At 39.9% G+C, this 17,962-nt stretch overlaps 1 protein-coding gene across 7 annotated transcripts in view; it reads right to left on the bottom strand.

Moving 5' to 3' along the window:
• Positions 1-17,962, bottom strand: part of TMEM131L (transmembrane 131 like) — a 79,568-nt gene that overhangs the window by 37,401 nt on the left and 24,205 nt on the right. For all 7 annotated transcript variants that reach the window (XM_041479757.1, XM_041479759.1, XM_041479760.1 and 4 more), the window contains 4 exons: positions 7,941-8,012; positions 6,882-7,005; positions 5,740-5,856; positions 3,607-3,717 (listed from right to left, as the gene is read on the bottom strand). In XM_041479757.1, coding sequence (XP_041335691.1) covers positions 3,607-3,717; positions 5,740-5,856; positions 6,882-7,005; positions 7,941-8,012 — 424 coding nt within the window. The remainder of the gene's footprint in view (positions 1-3,606; positions 3,718-5,739; positions 5,857-6,881; positions 7,006-7,940; positions 8,013-17,962) is intronic.

The raw sequence follows: 17,962 nt of genomic DNA, 5'->3' as shown, positions 1-17,962 counted from the left end.
CAAGCCTCCTCTTCTTCCTGTAGGCTGATTCCTCAAAGTTCCTGTCCTGGACAGTCCCTGGCCCTAAAGTGGTATTTCCACTCTGAATGGCGTTAATAAGCTGTCCCTGTAATAATGATTCAGCAGAGTTTCATCAATTTTTTGCAGGCAGTTATCAGGATAGCACACCAAGAAAGCTCTACTGTCTTCCTTCCTTCCCTCTCCACACCCAAGCACCACACTTGGAGATGTTTGCTTCTATGATCCTCTGCCCACCAGATCAAAACATAGCTTAAGGAGTGTTACATTTCTGCCAGTACTTGCAGTATTTCCCAAGCTGTCAGTTCATAAACTTTGAACTCCTCTGGGAAGTCAGCAAAGCGGTATCTGTGTCTCCTATGATAAGACCCTCCACCCTGCATGCCACTCCTCCTCTGACATTTCCACCGTCCTGAACACAGCCAGGCAGTGATGTAGCGGTCCTCTTAGTGCTGTCCAAATAGTAAACAATGCCAAAAGCCAGGCAACTATAGCAAAGACTACACCCAGAAGCTGGGTAAACAAAGATGACCTATATGGGCTCCACCATCTGTTACGGCTTAGTGGTAACTAGCCACTGCTGCGTGGCCACGTGGACATACAACCAATTCCCAGTGTGGGACACTGCTCTTCTTTCCTCCCGAAGAGTGAGCCACGAACCCAGAAATCCTGGGATCCAGAAGCACAGGCAGAGCATGCCAATCGCAACCCTTCAAGAGCTGAAACGTTGAAAAGGGTAACAGAAAGATGGAGACATACAACAGTAAGAAAGGCAAGTTTGCCTTTTTCTTTTCTTATTAAGCACAAAAATTTCTGCTTAAAAACACACAGGAACAAAGAAGAAAAAAGAAAGGACTTTGTGCTTTGCCCATTGAAAGATACAAACAACACACAAAATCCATGGGAGTCCATTTTCAACAAAAAATTCAAACACAAACTTGTCACATACTGTATTTCCAGTGGAAACACTACCATAAACTTCCATCTATAATCCCCACGTATATGTTTTATTTCCAACACAAACAGCCTACAGTGGCAGAATTTACAATTTACAATTGTAAATTTACAATTTACTATTTACAATTCTGGCCTTGACCTTCAAAATAATTTTTTTCAAATTGAAGAAGCTACAAAAAGGGTGGCCAATTTGGTGAAGAAATGGACAGCCCATTACTGAAGATACTACAGAGCATGGACACTTCAGCTTGGCAAAGCGAAAGTTGAAAGTTCTGATGCCACCTACAAATGCTTCTAAGTGTCAGAAGCAGGAAGAGTTACATAAATTAAATGTGCATCTCAATATATAAAATGGCCACAAAGCAATTTAAATTGGAAGTCAGGTATAGGTTTCCAGCCATCCAAGTAATAAGAGTAAGTATTTGGGGTAACAAGGCCTCCAGCAATTCTGGTAAGTCACTTTACCTAGCACATCATAGGACTAAATGATGTCAAAGATTTTTTGGCCTTGTTGACCAAGGATGTCAGTATTACTGAACAATTTGAACACGACCGCCTTTAAAACAGAAGGCAAGAAATAGACACACAGCATGCAGCTCTCTGTCTGAGGTTTCCAAGCAGTATCAGTGGACTTCAGAGGTAAGGACACCTTCCATGTTTCAAACTAAAAGCTGTCACCCAAGGTTTGAACTCAAATCACCCCAAGGTGAAAAGGGATGTGCAAATGAGGCTTATGCTATCCTGAATTTATTAAAATAGATATTTTATGTCAGTTAAAAGTAAACAGGGGGAAAGAAATGTCCACAGCTAAGTGAGTATGACTGGTTTGTTTTAAATGCTTTTTCACTACAAGACTCCATTCTATGTGTAATAGTTATGTATCCTTCAGTTTGCCCTTGTGTAGTCACTCAAACCTCATCAACCTCTCTTCCTTCTACATCTTCTGAGCTTAAAATATAAACTGGACAGAACAGAATTATGCCATTTTTTTAAAATGAGATCTAGATCAGAATGTAAGGAAGATGAATTAAAGAAGGCACTTCTGGAGAGGACAGCTAGCTGTAGAGAAACATTCTTCTGAGAGGAACCCAAACTCAAACCATAAACTCCTCTCCAATATTTAGATCTTGTCTATCATCTTCAACAGCTGAGGAGCCCATCCCACTGCCGCAGCATTTCTGCTCGAATTGATAACATGCAGTGCAGAGTGTTACCTCAATTACAATAAGGTAAAACTACACCCAGAGCTTGGAGAATTGAGTCAACACTCTCTCCCACCTCATGTCCTACAAGATGAGCGCCAGGTGGTACCATGCTGTGCTGCTAAACATGACCTCAAACTTGTACTCCATACAAATAAAACATAGGATAGTATTTGTCACTCTACAATGAGGAAAATGTCAAATGTACCCCAAAGCTTCTCCACTCAGGAATTCAGAATGAACTGTAAAAAAAGCAAGTATGCAACTTTCAGATTCTACCTGACAATAAACCATTGAGCTAGATATGAAGATGCAGACATTAACAGCATCAAAAAAAACCCTTCTCAGTTCTACCTCTAACTCCCCAAATTACAAAACCTGAAGATTTTTGCTTCCTTTCCAAGAGTCTGTCTTTGTTTGTCCACAAGCAAGGACAACTGTATGACTACAGGGAAGAGACTGGTATGGAGGAAAAGAAAGGGAGACAAGGAAATTGTGCATTAAAGTTGGATAGAGGTAAGATTGCCCTAACATATACATAGCAGATTGAAAAACACAATCTATGCTGGTAATTTTTCTCAGGTAGAATGGAAGGCATCACAAAGGCAATTAATGCAGCTTACGTTCAGATAAGTATTAAATTTTGTTACATGCTAAGGCATTCTAAGTATGCTTTTGGAAAAACAATGTCTATGTATAATACAACAGGAAATCTGAAAGATCAGTTTTTCAAATTCATTATTCACTTGAGAGGTTCTGTATGGATTGGAAGACTATGAAAATATCTGCAACTGCAACCAAATAACAGAAATCATTAAACTTCTTTCAACTCAAATATTTACACCTCATAAATTAAGCTGGCTGTGTTCTCCAGAGTTCCTTTGCTCCCAGTAAGCAAAGCTGGTATCTTCAGTACTGACAGGGGCAGGAGGGGATGCTGCAGCCTGACTCCCAGCTCCCAGTCTCATCCATGCAGCATGCCATGCTTTTTAACTGTGGCTAATTGCTGGAGCAACGCTGCTGTAAACTCGCATGGGAAACTGGCCAGAAGTAAAAAACAGAAAAATACAGCTTCCTGCCCTTCTCAATTTTATGGTATTAAGGTTTTTGGGGGTTTTATTTGTTTCGTTTAGGGCAGACCAATTCTCCAGTTCAGTCAGAGCAGAGCCTCACAAATAGTTTTGCCAGCACAACTTAGAGAGCACTCCACCACAGGGGCACAAAGAAGAACAAGTGTGAATAGTTTAGATGCCAAAGACTATCTCATAAAAGCAGCTGATCACAGTAACCCTGCATCTTGCAATCTCTCTCCTGCAGTCACTTGTACTCGGATTTTTTGCTAATGTTCCGTGGATCCTCACAACCTGAGGTCAAAAATCTTTTGTAGTTAAACAGACTTATGTTTCTCCCCTTGAAATGTATACTGTACCAGTGTGTGCGATGCCTGGATGCTCTGAATGTGTGGAAGCAGTAAGTAGGCATTTTCTAGCTGCACTTTAGGTTCTTCTGGAGAAGACATCAGACTTCCTGTTCCAAAAACCTGGTATTAAAAAAAGGTCATTATATCAACATCTAGAATTTAAGTTATAACTGCAACTTCCAAAACTACATTGCTAATAACATCATCTTCCCAAAAAACAGATAAGTTTATCACACTAAATTCTTTTAAAAAACAATAAACATAAAGTTCCAATGTGGAAAGTTGTCATGGACATAAATGACACTTAAGAATCATCACTCATTCAGGCACTATTACAAAGACAAAGCAAAGCACTCACCAGCAGAGCATCAGGTTATTTCAAAAACAAAGTATCTACATTCTCCTACTGTTCTCCAGGCAATTACAATACACGTATCACCAGTTAGGAAAGGGGTAATTTCTGAGAAAACTTTGTTACTAGTCCCACTGAATATTGAATTCAATGACTGCCTTAAAAATTGAGTAAAATATTTTCTCATTATTTTGGTTTTTAAAGACTGCAGTTTTCAGAACACTGTAAGATTTGTAATTTGGATGGCTCTACTGCATTTATATTTTGCTCCCCCAAGATTAGTTTATTGACAATGAAATGCACAATAACAGAGGGGTGTGGAGCCAGGAGGGATCAAATAGGCAGGGGATTATCAGAGGCTAACTAAAATTACTTTGGGCTTTTCACTTGTATGCAAAGATTTATTGTTTTCTAACAGGAAAAATCCTCATCTTTTTAATTAAGGGGGTAACAAAATGCATTCTATGCTCACTGAAGATCTCTGACTACAGATAGAAAATACCAAAACAAAGGGAATATGCCATTTATTTTTTTTTTAAATGGAGGTATTTATAACATGATGGTGCCTCGTCTCCATTTGGGTGATTCTTCTGAACATACTCTTGAACAAATGCATTAGAAACATCAGATGTTTCAAGGCTTTGGGGCTCTCAAGAGCACTGTAACTGTGCATCAAACACTCAAGTCAGGCCTCCTTTTGAAACTCTTAAACCTAATGTGAGCTGAAAACATGGACAGCTACTTCCTCTGTCTCAGGTGGCTGGTGAAAATGTCCATGAAAACCAGCCTGCTACTGATTTTTGCAGCAGTCCAACAGGAAACAAACTGATTTTGAGGTGGCACTGACAACTGCTTCCCTGCAACTTGTTGATAAAAGGCTGAGCTGGCTGGGCAATAAATTAAGGGCACAGGGAATGGTAAGATGCCAAAAAGAAAAGGTCAACCACTCCATAATGCACTTTTTCCTCATCCCTGATGATATGTTCCTGCCAAATGTGGCATTACCTCTAATAAATACTAGATAAATGCAGCATTTGTATTAAAATCCCACATATTTCAACTGAACTTACCTAAGCTTTTATTTAAGGATAATTTGTTTTCCAGCACAAGATCAAAGTATAGGAATGAAATAGTTTGATGATTGATTAAAGTTGTCACTCTTTTTAAATCACTAAATTCAGAGTTGAGATTTTTCTTCATCAAAATAATAAAAGCCAAGAATTTGGAGTATATAGCATCCCTTAGAAAAAATTTGAAAAGCTAAAGACCTGCTTAAATTCACCAGTTATTCAGAAAACAGACAGCTTTAAGGCACAACCATTATTTCAACTTTCCTGTTTTATGGGCCTAAACCTCTAACCCTGCGCTACATCCTCAATGTGTTTACATAAAATCCTGCAGAGTAGCTGAAAACCACCTCAAATATTTCCTAGTGGGTTTTTCCCAACAAATGCATTCCAGCACAGTGCAGTCTAGACTACACTAATATATGAAACTAATTAGACCATGATCTTATAAGTACACACATACAAATACACTTGGTTTTACTACCACAACTAGCCCCACTAACAGCAGTAAGTTTAACCATATACATGTATGTGATCATGACACTAGCACGATCTGGTAAAAGGGATGAATTGGTAACATTACTCCACTTGATCTGTATCAGGAATTCAATGAACTTTCAGAGTCTCTAAAATTATGAAAACCAATTTTTAAAACACAAGAAAATCCAAAACCCAAGCTAAAAATAAGAGTCGTTCCCTGATATGAAAAATAAGAGCAGTTACCTGATATGAAAGAACTCCATGAGATGAGGTATTTATAAATAATGAGCTTTCAACACTGCCTTCTTCTGTGGGCAGGAAGAGTACTCTGAAAGATATCTTTCCCATCGCTGGAATCACCTGCAGAGACCACAAAGAAGCTTGCTTGTTTGGTGCCAGTCACAGGGCCCAGAGGACACTTCCACATGTACATCCCCGTCTGTAAATCCCACTAAGCAGAAGCTCAGCACTGAGAAGTTTCATCTGTGCACAACTCTCAACTCTTACTACAAAGAGCTGAGTTCACATAGCAGCTTGCCAAGTTATGGCTGGAGTTTCTCAGCTAGCATGGGGCCTCACCAGCCAAGGCTTCTTTTTGGACATTAACCACGCAGCACAGACAGCCTGTGAGTGCACAGAGACTCTTCCCCACACAGAGAGAGATGGCTATTGCAAAGTGAATCAGTGCCCCTGTGATACACAGGCAAATCAGCCAAGCTGAACTTATGCAACACTCTCAGTAACTGGATAGTCTGGCTGGAAGAACAATGACATTTATGTCTGCACAGTAATACCCATTCAGCTATAGTAAAAGCACAAATCAGATGAAAACATAATAAAACCCCTTTGCACACCAGCGCAGGATAAAAACTGGGCTTCATCCAACTGAGATCACAGCAATTCATTCTTAACATGCATTATATTGTTGAAAAAATCAGAGTTAAAATAATGGTCTTAGATCATAAAGGCAATTATGCCCATAATTGCAATACAAAATACATAAAACATTTCACTGCAGGTTTTTCTGACAAATATGCAAGACCATTCAAAAGACTGAAAATTCAGGGCTCTAGAACACCCACACGCCTGTGGATTACTGCATAATGCTGCTTAAAGCAGAATGTGATTTAAACAGCCTCTCTAACACTGAAAAATTCTTCTCCTCCTCTGTTACTGTCAAACACATTTCCTACTGTAGGTTTTGGATGCCTTCTCCCAAACAAGTCTAAGTAGAATTGAACAAAAAAACCACTAGCAAAACAGAAAAAGAGTTGGAGGTCCTACAAAAAAGCACAAAAACACAGAATGAAGAGCTTATGCCAAAGGAAGCAGGAAGGCTTGGCACTTGGCCATTACATACTTTCCAAAAGTACATCAACACTCACCCGGCTATGAGCAGGAGACACATGAAACTGTCTAGTAGCTGTAAACACTGAATTGACTACAACATCTCTATCTCTACTAGGGTTGTAGGCATGCAGCATTTTAGCTCTGGGTAGCCCCAGCAACCTAAAGCAGGGAGAAAAAAAAAAAAAAGAGATAAATAAATTATTCACTTTATAAGCACAGGCAACACATGAAAGAATCAACATAAATCGCCCTAAAATATGTTCATCTGCAACAATTACCTACTTGTAATTAATCTTTGGAAACACACCAAACAACTTTTGCCTTTAGTATACAAAGGCAAATATGTAACACTGGGATGTGAGGTACACGGTACACTTGGCCAAAACTCACTGGAGTAACTAGGAGTTGAAGAAAAAAATAATCCTTACAAAGCACAAAGTTTTGGATAAAAAGCTTTAAATAACTGAAGTCTTGTTTTGTCAGCTAAAGCAATGTTTCTCTTGAGGCTTTCACTTTAGATAGTACACTCTAAACCCCAGCATCTTAGACATTCCTCCAGTGCATCCTCTGAAATATTCCTTTAACTCACTAGGAGACTGTGCTTCTTTTTGGTTACTGATAGATCAAAGGCTCATTATCACTTAAGAACAATTTTTTAAAGTTTTCTTAAAAGAGAACTAAGAAAAACCTCATTATTCTACCAGTATGTTTTGCTTGGGACTCTCTGGATTCTGTTATCAGAATTTAAAGGAACCAACAAGCCCTTCCTCCACTAGAAAGGCAATCTTTCAAAAATGAACAACCAGCATGAAGCAATTATTTGACATGCATGCACAATCACCTGAAATGTACACCCAGAATGTATTATATTCCATATTAGCTTTTCCTCCTTCTCAGAACTATGCTGATTTTAACTTACAAAACATTGCAAGGCAAGAAATGCACCTTCAGCTTTGTGGCAATTACTTACTACTTCTCCATTTTTCAGATGATGGCATGATCCCAGCTAATGCTTTTTACCCAAATGGAGCCCAGTGCAGCTGTTCCTCCACACTCCTTTATTAACCAAAATAACAAACATGTGAGATACTCACTGCATTCCAAAATGCAGAACTGATGGGTGAAAATGTAAGGCCTTCCCATTTGGAGGCATCTTTGCTGAGAAGCTGAAAAGAAGGAAAAAAGCCACAATTAATATTTAGTGGGCATGATGCTACAATCTGCAGGGAATGAAGATACATTGCAGGTTCTTAACTCTTTCTATTCTGAACCTTCCTTCCTCACAGGCCTCCGCAGTCATGCTGGCACACCTGTTTAATGGGGCTATGCAGTGGACTGCAGAGGGAAAACAACTGAGAAGAGTCCTGAGGAATGAAAATTATGCCAGCATGGAGCAGATTACTAGCCAATTAAATATCTACGCAAGCACTAGCATGAGCACACCTGAGAGAAGTAAATAGCAGCTTGGGCAAAAGCAGAGATGAAAAGAAGTGCTCGTATAGCTGTGGCTGTAACGTAAAAGCCAGCTCACTTCTTCTATGCAGAACAGAATAAAAAATACTGTGAAGCACATACATAATCATCTTTCCTTTGCCCTACAAGAAGTCACAGTAAAGTTCCTATCAGTTCTAGGACATTTTTAGCTTATTTCAGCATTACTCAATACCCTGTAACATAGAAATGCCATGATATCTTCACCGTTTTCTCAATTAAAACTTGTCTTCCACAAGTCCCAAAAACCACTGTGGTAAAAAACAAGCCCAGCATTGGCTTATTTTATCTGCATACCCAGTGCCACTCTGTTGAAAGCTTCCCCAGAAGCAGTCTGCATGTTAAATAGCCAGAACCAGTTTAATCTTTACTGGATGATGCTAACAAGCATCCTAGCAAGGATGAGTCAAAGAAGGGAGAGATGGTCTGTGGTCTCATTAGGTATCCAGCTGCTTTGCATAATTTGTGGTAGTACAGTCAATTGGCTCCCAATTTTAAAATGTAGTTCTGAGACATTACACCTTTAATATCTCTTACTGTGTACATAATCCTGCTGTTATATTCCAAATCAACAGACATCACAATTTATTACCAGTCAGGAAAAATAATACTTATTAAGAAAACTCACAAATTTCATGGAAAGATAGAATCATAGGATGGAGAGAATTCTCTCACTACTGTAGCAGGCAGAATGCAATATATCCTGCATTCCTGAGGAGCTGCCAGTGACAGCCTCCTTCCAACCACCCTGTCTCTGCAGCAGCCTGCTCTTGCTCCATTCCTAGAAACAATGCAGGAACTAGCACTTTCCTTCCCTTCCCTTCCAAAAATCAGCCTCAGGTACATACCCAGAAGTTAAGTCTGAGTACTGTTGTAACACATACAAATTATAATTACTACTGTAGTAAAAGGTACAGTTAATTGAAGAAGACATGTTTCTTAAAGGCCCTCAGATCCTCTCATTGTATGCATACACATAAACAGCAGAATAACAGTTAAGCCACTGGTTAATGCACAAGAATATGACCTTGAACCACATCACTGTTTAAGTTTCTAGCATCTTACAGGTACTGCTGAAATATCTTTTCTCACCAGAAAAATCTTCCCTGACAACAGCAAGAAGCTGAGTGCTTCTCTCTGCCAATTCATGTAATTGGCAGTAGCTCTCCTTCTGAGGAATTCTAGCAGGATCAGCTCCTTTCCTCTTAATTCTTGCCCTTTGCAATAGGTACCAAATGCACCAGCTGGGTGCAACTTCAGCAGTGGATGTAGGAGACTGGATTTAATTTGGTCTAGGTGAACATGGCCATGCTATAGCACTGGCTCTTAAAAATGCACTGTATTGCTATTCAGCCAACCCTCTACTAGTCAAAAAATGGGAAAAGCCCTATAAGAGTAGCAGCAGGAGGATCCCAGGGGTGCCATGTATTCCTTCAGGAGCTGGCAGCCTGGCCCTTGCATGGCTGAAGCTAAGATTCAGTTAATGAACTGTGCAGGTTCCAAGTGGGCTCCTGAGCATGGAGATAACTTTGGAGCATCCCTGCACACCACTTGACCGGGAATGGTCCTGTGATTACAAGACATCCAGCTTCTGCTTTGCACCCCACAAAAGCTGCCAAATCACTTCAAGCTCCAGCCTGGCCCCGAAACCAGAACAGCCACATTCCTGTGGCATGGTGCCCATCACCCAGCCCACCGTCCAGCTCCAGGGCATCTGCACCACTTATCAGTGGCCCCAAGCAGTGCCAAAACATAACCTGAGAGCTGAGTTTCTTCAACAACAGAACTGGTGGAAAGAGAACTACCACTGCTTTGGCTTGTTTTTTTTTCCCCTCAAGGGAAAAGATGACAGGTTAGAATAATGGGAACGGGCAGGAGAACATTCTGCTCATGACAATCAAACAACTAGGACATGCTTTGAAGTGCACCACCATACAGAGAAAGAGACAGGCCCATCTATATTAGAAGTGCACTTCTCTTCTTACTGTCTCTAAAAGGCAGCTGGAAGCTGGCAGAAGCTGGCAGAACACCATTCTGCATCCCTGCACTCCAAACACAATTCCGATCTCTGTGGGGAATCTGACACTGAAATAAACACCAAGGCAATTTACTGAGACATTTAAAATTTGAAGTCACTTCTAACAAAAAAAAAAAATCTACTGTTTTCTCTAAGAACATCATCTCACCAATAGATTCACCTCAAATTATGCCCAAAAATGTTCTTTTAGCTACAGATGACATGTCCAAAAAAGTACACGGATCCTTTCATGAGAATGTCACAGGCTTGGGAAAGACAGAAATATCTGCCTAAGAATGGAAGTCTTGAAACAACAAATGTGGAGAAACAGGCCTCTTCACAACAGAAAAGGACTGGTTTCCAGGTTTTACTCTTTCAGTGCTCTTAAAATCTGCTAGCATCCCATTAAGCATGCCCTCTAAGAAAGCTGGTCCCCATGCTCCACGGCATCTCTTTTTTCAGCAGACCAGCTGAACAGCATCTTCTGAATGGCAGATTTTGATAGAGCAGCTAAATTCCAGCATTTCAGAGAATACTTTTATGCATGAGTGAACTGGAGGAGAAAGAAATATAAGAGGGGAAGGAAATTCTTGGCAATTACTTTGAACACTCAGTATGCATCAAAAACCTAGTTTAAATGGTCCTGTTATCACTTCCCAGCCCACCAACTCAATGTCCTTCCTCCTCTCCCTCTACACAATATATTTAAAACCCTGACACCCTGAACCATCCATTTCCAGGGAAAAAAGAGTAAGAAAAATTGAAACACTGAGGAAGTTGGGGAGGGCACCACACAGTGACTCAGCATCAGGAGGATTTGGAGACAGGTTCTGGAGGAAAGGTGAGGGTGAACCCATGAAAACTTCAGTTCATCACCACCCTTGCTTGCAGAAAACACCCAGGAGAGAGAGACAAATACCATGCATGCACACAACCATCAGGAATGCCTGCTGGGGAGAAAGGTGGATGTGGAGCAGCAAAAAGTGGACTGGAAGGGAGGTGGGGTAAGGAAGAGGGTGACACCAGGGGAGAAGAGCAGGATGGAGGAATGCAAGCACCATTAATCACTTGTGCAAGCAGAGGACCACGTAACTCCAGGGCAGCATTTTTGGGGGATTTTGGTGTTGTTTTTTAAAAGGTGCATGAGCTGCAAAATGTTAAGCTACCATATTCTCTCCACTAAGAAGCCCCAGACGTGTTTGAACACGGAGAAGCTCCAACCTTTCACAATGTTTCCTGCTTCAGGAAAGAACGTTTTGGTGTCCTGTTGATGTGGCACTAAGGAAAGGAGATGCTAATACAGGGATGTTGAGAGCACTGTTAAATACAGCATTGATGTTGTTTTGCCCTTGCCTCTTTCAGTTCTGTTAGGCTGTGATGTATTAAGTAAATATAGGTAAACAACCAGGTCAGTACTTACAGTCCCAAACCCTAATATTTTTATGCAATGTATATTACAGACATTTCTTTGAAATAAGCAAAAGCCTTATACTTCCCCCAAAGTCCAACAAAAACAGGTCTTTTTCCACAGGAGATTTGTTCCTACTTCACTGGTCAAAATCACAAGAGAAATATTTCTCCTAAAAATCCAAACAAAAGAGCAGATCCATTCTGAATAAATTGCTGGAGATTGCATTGGGGGTTTTTGTTTGTTTTGCCTTTTTTTTTTTAAATGAAATTTTAGAACTGAGTTAATTCATCTGATTATACACATAAAACACTCAATCTGCAGAATAAGCTGCATTTGACCAGAAGTGAAGGACATTTCCTGGAAGGATGTTTATCCCAATGTTGCTTTTTCTTCTATTATCTCTTTTATGTCTTCCTTGTATCTTTATTTCTTCACTTGAATTGATTACTTCATACTATCTTAGCATGCATCTTATCTGATGATTCAGATAGCAACGTCTGCAGTTGAAAATAATCACAAATGCTACTTGGTTCCCTTTCTTCTTCCTTCCTTTTTGTATGCTTTGTTCACAGCACATGCTGAAAAAAGCAAGCCGGGGAAAGGCATTTTATTGTCAGGTCTTTTGCTTTATGGCTGCAGGGTTTTCTTGGAAGCAGCAGGCAAAAAGGACTGGATTCTTGAATATACAAGAGGTTCTTTTTCAGTGTATCTGGTCAGGCAGTACTGTTTTATTTCTCAGTATATTGACAAAAGTAAAATTTTACTTATGTTGAGCATTTTAGCACTTTGCATCACCAGTCCACTGATGTTAATGAACCCACAAGATGAGGTTCTGAGATATGAAAGCATGTATGTATTGTACAGGAAAGCACATTTTTTATGCAAACTGAAATAGAGAAAAGGAAATCAAGCCTCTCATTTACTGACTAATTTTAGATTCATTCCTCCAAACTACACCTGATAAAGAAAACACAGAATGGAACACATAGGGAAATGGAGCATACAGGGAAACAAACCAGATACTTTTAATCCTGCTGATTGCAGCTGATGCAAAGAAATTTATTCTGACAAATGAAAACAGGTAATAGAAACAGAAAAAGCTGCTGAATCAAACTCTTATGCAGAGCTAATACAAAGCTTTGATTCATCATATCCCTAGTCCCTATCTTCTCTCAACTTCCCCTTTATCAGAGGCAGTAAAAGCAGCAACCAGCATTAGGAACATTAAAGTGCAGCTCCTGAAAGAGATTAGGAAATTGTTTGGAAATACAAAATTAGTACTTGAGTTTACTACCAAGACAACTCTGCCAAAACCAGAAACAGGAACAGTTTTAAATTATGAATTTTTTGTAACCTTAACTTCCTTCCTAGAGACAGAAAGAGTCCTCAGAAACCAGGAAATTGTCCAGCTTACAATACCCTGCACTGCTCATGGGCAAACTATACACAGTGTGTCTCTGTGGGGCTTTGGTACCTGGAGAAGAGCAGTCACTTGCCACCTCAACTCCAGAGACTTTTACAGGACTTTCTCAAGCCCTCTACCAATCTGACACTACATGAATCATTCAGTCTTTATAGATTTTTTTTTTAACTTTTTAAAGAATGACCAAAATGTAAAAGAACACAAATGAGAATTTTGAATGCTAGAAACCTAGAGGTCCCAAAGGCTCCCTTATTTTTAGCACCACATTTTTTAGGAAGAGAGGGAGGACTGACTCACTGCTTCTGAATGCTTGGGATTTGTAACCCATCATTAGGAATTCACTTACATGCTTTACCAGAGAGCTATGCTGCTTCTGGAAGAATTTTTATTTTTTTTTACTGTGAGGGTAATGAGGCACTGCAACACATTGCCCAGGGGAAGTTGTGGGTGTCCCATCCCTGGAAGGGCTCAAGGCCACGTTGGACAGGGGCTCTGAGCAATCCAGTCTAGTGGAAGTGTCCCTGCCACAGCAGGAGTATTTGAACTAGACTGAGGTCCCTTCTGATCCGTTCTATAATTCCGTAAGAAGGATGGTTGCCTTTATTTCCTCTGAAGCACACTACAAACATTAAGGACTGAATCCCAGACTGTGGAAAGCAGGAAAGGCCAACAGTGTTACCTAGCAACTAACATGTGCATGCATACCTGGTCTTTTGCATGTTTGAGCTACAGGAAAATAGGCAAGGGCAGCTAAACCAGAAGAAACCAGTGAAATGGATGAGACAAGCTCTCTAAAAACAAATCCCATAACTTAAGGAGGAAAGCAAGTCTATCAATGTTTTCTTTCTTTTTTATTTCTTAAACTACTGAAGTTGGAAAAGCAACATATAGCTAAGACCTGCCCACAAAGGTTTCAATGAGCTGATGACTTGTTTACAAATGCAGTGAAGTAAAGGGGTAGGTAAACCTGGCCTGTGTAAAGCAAACTATTCTGTTACTTCCACCTGGTCCCTCACGCATTGCCCTGCAGAACCTGCTCTGCTCCATACTCCAGCCCTGGTGTTTCCATGGCCACAGGTCACCTTCCTGGGCAACCTTCTCTTCTCTCACTGCCTGTGGTCCTCCCTTCTTCTACCAAGTTCTGCAATAGCATTTACACAAACCATTTGCACAGCATTTACCTAAGCCAGCAGTGCTTCAGTTTCATTCATTACAGAACAACAACAAAAACTGCAATGATCAAACTTTAGAGTATCTCACCCGATAGGCCTTAATGCCACATTTCTCAATGGGGTGTAAATGGAAGGATTTTGAAAACCTGGCTTTTCTCTCTACCCTCACAACCAACTCCAAAGAAGTTAAATGCAGACCACAATAAAACTGAGATTAAGACTCATAAAGAAATCTAGGGGAGATGATGATCAGTAAGGGACAAAGTGCTACAGTAAACATCTTGGTGAAAAGAAAAGGCTTTCTTCCCCAGCTGCACCTGTGGTTTGCATTTTAGTAGCAGGAGCAGCACAATAAAGTGTGTTTAAGAGCAAAATGGAATTACTCCCTCCCATAAATCAGTCCCCAACTTCTGAAATAACTGAAATCTGTAGTAAATTAAGACATTAATTTACAATTACTTGAATTCATTTGAAATTATTTTCTGAAACCGCTTCTTTGAAATCCTTTACTCATCCAAATTTCAAGCAACAACCAGCACTCTCTAGAGCTGTTCCAGGGGGACCATGTATATTTTAGACATCTTGGACAGACAGTAACTAAGTTACTTGTTTTGGATGACTGTCCAAGGCCCAATAGTTGAAAATGCACATCAAACACATTTTCCTCTGAAGCACATCTACTGCTGCCAGCAAATCCCAAATATCCTGCCAGGCAGCACATCTACCTTCATTTTATTTTTGGCTTCAAATAATTCAACAATTGCCTTTACATTCTGCAATATTTCATGAGGCAAACTCTGATAACTGCCCTCAAATAAAACCTTTAGCTTACCTTTCTCTTTTTAAAGCTTCTTTACAATTTATCTTTTTCAAAGAAATCAGCAATCTTCCATTAAAATTAAAATTGCAGAAACAATACAATTTACTCTTTTATTTTTTTAAGTTCTTCCCAGGACAAATTAAAAGAGCCACTTGCCCAACACAAACACACAATTTTGGCTGCATCGGGAGCCTTGGTATTCTTGACATTTTGTCTTTACCAGGTCCTGGACTTGTGGGGTTTTAAGAAAATACTGCAGTTCCATGTCTCTTTGAAGACTTCTTCTAGCCCATGAGTTTGCAAAATAAAACAAAAAATTAGCATGAGCTCCTTTGTGATTTTTGTTCTCTTCAAACATTGAAATTTTTTAACCAAATTCACTTTTTTGCATAATTTGCTTACCCTCTAGCTGCCAAACCTCAAAAAACCCCTCAGAACATTTAGACTGCCTACATAGCACAGGTTTGTTCTTCAAAAAAATGCCACTAAGATCACAAATAATTGCTGAGATGTTAATTTTTGCCCATCTTACTCAATTACTAGAATGAATAAAGGCAGTCAAAGCTGAAGCACCCTGGCCTATTTAACACATGTACAGAAATGGCTGCTTTTTGAAGAACACTGCCTGACTCTCACAACTCAAAGCCCCTGCAAGAGAAGCTATGGGTCTCCACACCTCTGAAAGACCAGGTCCTCCAGCCACACTCCTGCCCAGCATCTCTGAACTGAAAATAAAACATTTTCAAGTGAGATGTGCTGCTCAGAGCCTTTTTCAGACACTTTGAAAACACGACCCCTAGAGAAAGGGTGCACAGGGAAGTACCTAGAGAAAAGGCTTCCACGGTGTCACCATGCTGCCTTCTGGGGCTCAAACCAAAGCACTAATGTAAGCCTTGAGCTGAAATACCATGAAATTTAAATGACTGTTCCCCACCCACAGTTTTCAAAGCCTTTTATTGAAAGCAGTCAAAATTCACAGCACAGCCCCATGAAAGAGGCAGGATAAAAGAACTTTTAAAAAGTCAGAAGATAGGCCACAAACCCACCTGCCTTTTACCTAAGAACACAATTATTTTTACTTACTAGGTAGAAAAGGTTTTATTTCTGCCAGTGCAATGGCAAAATGGCAGCAGAAGATTTTAGTGGGAAGGGCAGTTTTTAAGTACAGTCCTGTACTAAAATAATTACAAACAGAACAAAACAAGAGGCAGGTATTTCAGAAGAAACTAATCCTATCACACCTGCCTCAACTAAATTAATTCCCACAAAAGCAACAATGAACACATTTGCTTTTCCTGCAGCGTGCCTACAGAACAATTACCAGTAAAGAAGGAAAAGATCCAAGTGACCTCACCGAGACCTCAACTTTTCAAACACACCAACTGCAATTCTGTTTTTAACAGTAAAAATAAAAATTCATTTCATCAAGCACATCCAGTTTTACTCAAAAACTCTCCCCAAGCTGAAGAGCAAAGGGCCAACTTCTGTCAAGTAAGTATCAACCCTTCCTCCTTCAAGTGTTTCACTTCCACATGCCAGGGAATCTAGTTTTCCTCCAGCTCTGAGAATCTGGCTCCTGCCTCGAGAAAAGCAGGACGCATCGACAGGAAGAACTGTGGGGCTGCAAAGCTCACAGCAATAGGAAGTCACATTCTTGTCAAATTTCACTGCACCCAACCATTTCCTTTTTCTACGTCAGGCACAGCCAAAAATTTCTATCTTCACAGAAACCATTTTAAGTTACAGCAGTTCAGCAAAATGCATGAAAGAGCTCTGTGGTCACTGATAAGCTTGACCTGCTTAATAATTAAGAGTGATAATCTTCCTACAGTAATTAAGAGTGATAATCTTCCTATGGGAGCTGCCTTTTGCTGTTTCTACATTAATCCAAGCCTTTTAGTTTCTTTTTTATAATGAAAAGCCTGTAGGACAGCATGTATTTGCCTGCTGGATTGCAACAGCCCATAGGAAGCCTTTACACTGAACCCATTAAGTGCCAAAAACCCCACTATCCTTCCCCGTGCCTTGCCCCTCCCTGGGAAAGGAAAAAAAGAATGCTAACTAAAAAGGAAACTAAGCAAATACAAGAAAACTCAGACCTAGGATTTTAAAAAGTAGTAACCTCTGCTTTTAATTTATTCCCGTTCATCTGGACAGTGCACCTGATACCAGTTTCCCTCAAAAGAAGTTACAGAAAAGTCACCAAGACCACATCTCAAAGCTACAAAAAACAGCCAATAGTGGAAAACATCGATCTGGACTTTGCATTTTTTCCTCTTTTGCGAATTTCAGCCCAAATTTTTAAAAACAAAGTATAATCTTTGAGCATCAACCTTTAAGAATAGTAATTTATCCATGAGCATTCAATACCATGCCTTGTTTAAGTCAGCATATGAAGACAGACAACGAAAATGAGCTCAGTATGGAAAACTCTACAAGTTACCTCCACAGCACTTTAGCAGGCAGCCCTATCTGCTACAAATGCAAAAAAAAGCAAACACTCCAATATACAGTTTCACTGCATTGGCAGTAATTTATTTTACAAACTGATACCATGCTGGGGAAGTCCCTCAAAACCTTAAAACCATGTACCACTTGCAAAATCCTTTTACCAAACCACTTGCTTGAGTAATAGACCAAGACCAGCTTTCTCAGGGCTGTGTTTCAGTTTTAGAAGGACAGAAGTTATTGCCACTATTGACTGCCAAATTTATTAAAAACTTAATTATCTCCTATAGCAGATGGAACTTCATACAAGACTTTCTGAAGCATCTCCAAATGC

This window comes from Pyrgilauda ruficollis, unplaced genomic scaffold (genome assembly GCF_017590135.1).
Source record: "Pyrgilauda ruficollis isolate IOZ18807 unplaced genomic scaffold, ASM1759013v1 scaffold5, whole genome shotgun sequence".
Taxonomy (NCBI): Eukaryota; Metazoa; Chordata; class Aves; order Passeriformes; family Passeridae; genus Pyrgilauda; species Pyrgilauda ruficollis.
This window is presented reverse-complemented; position numbering and strand designations above follow the sequence as displayed.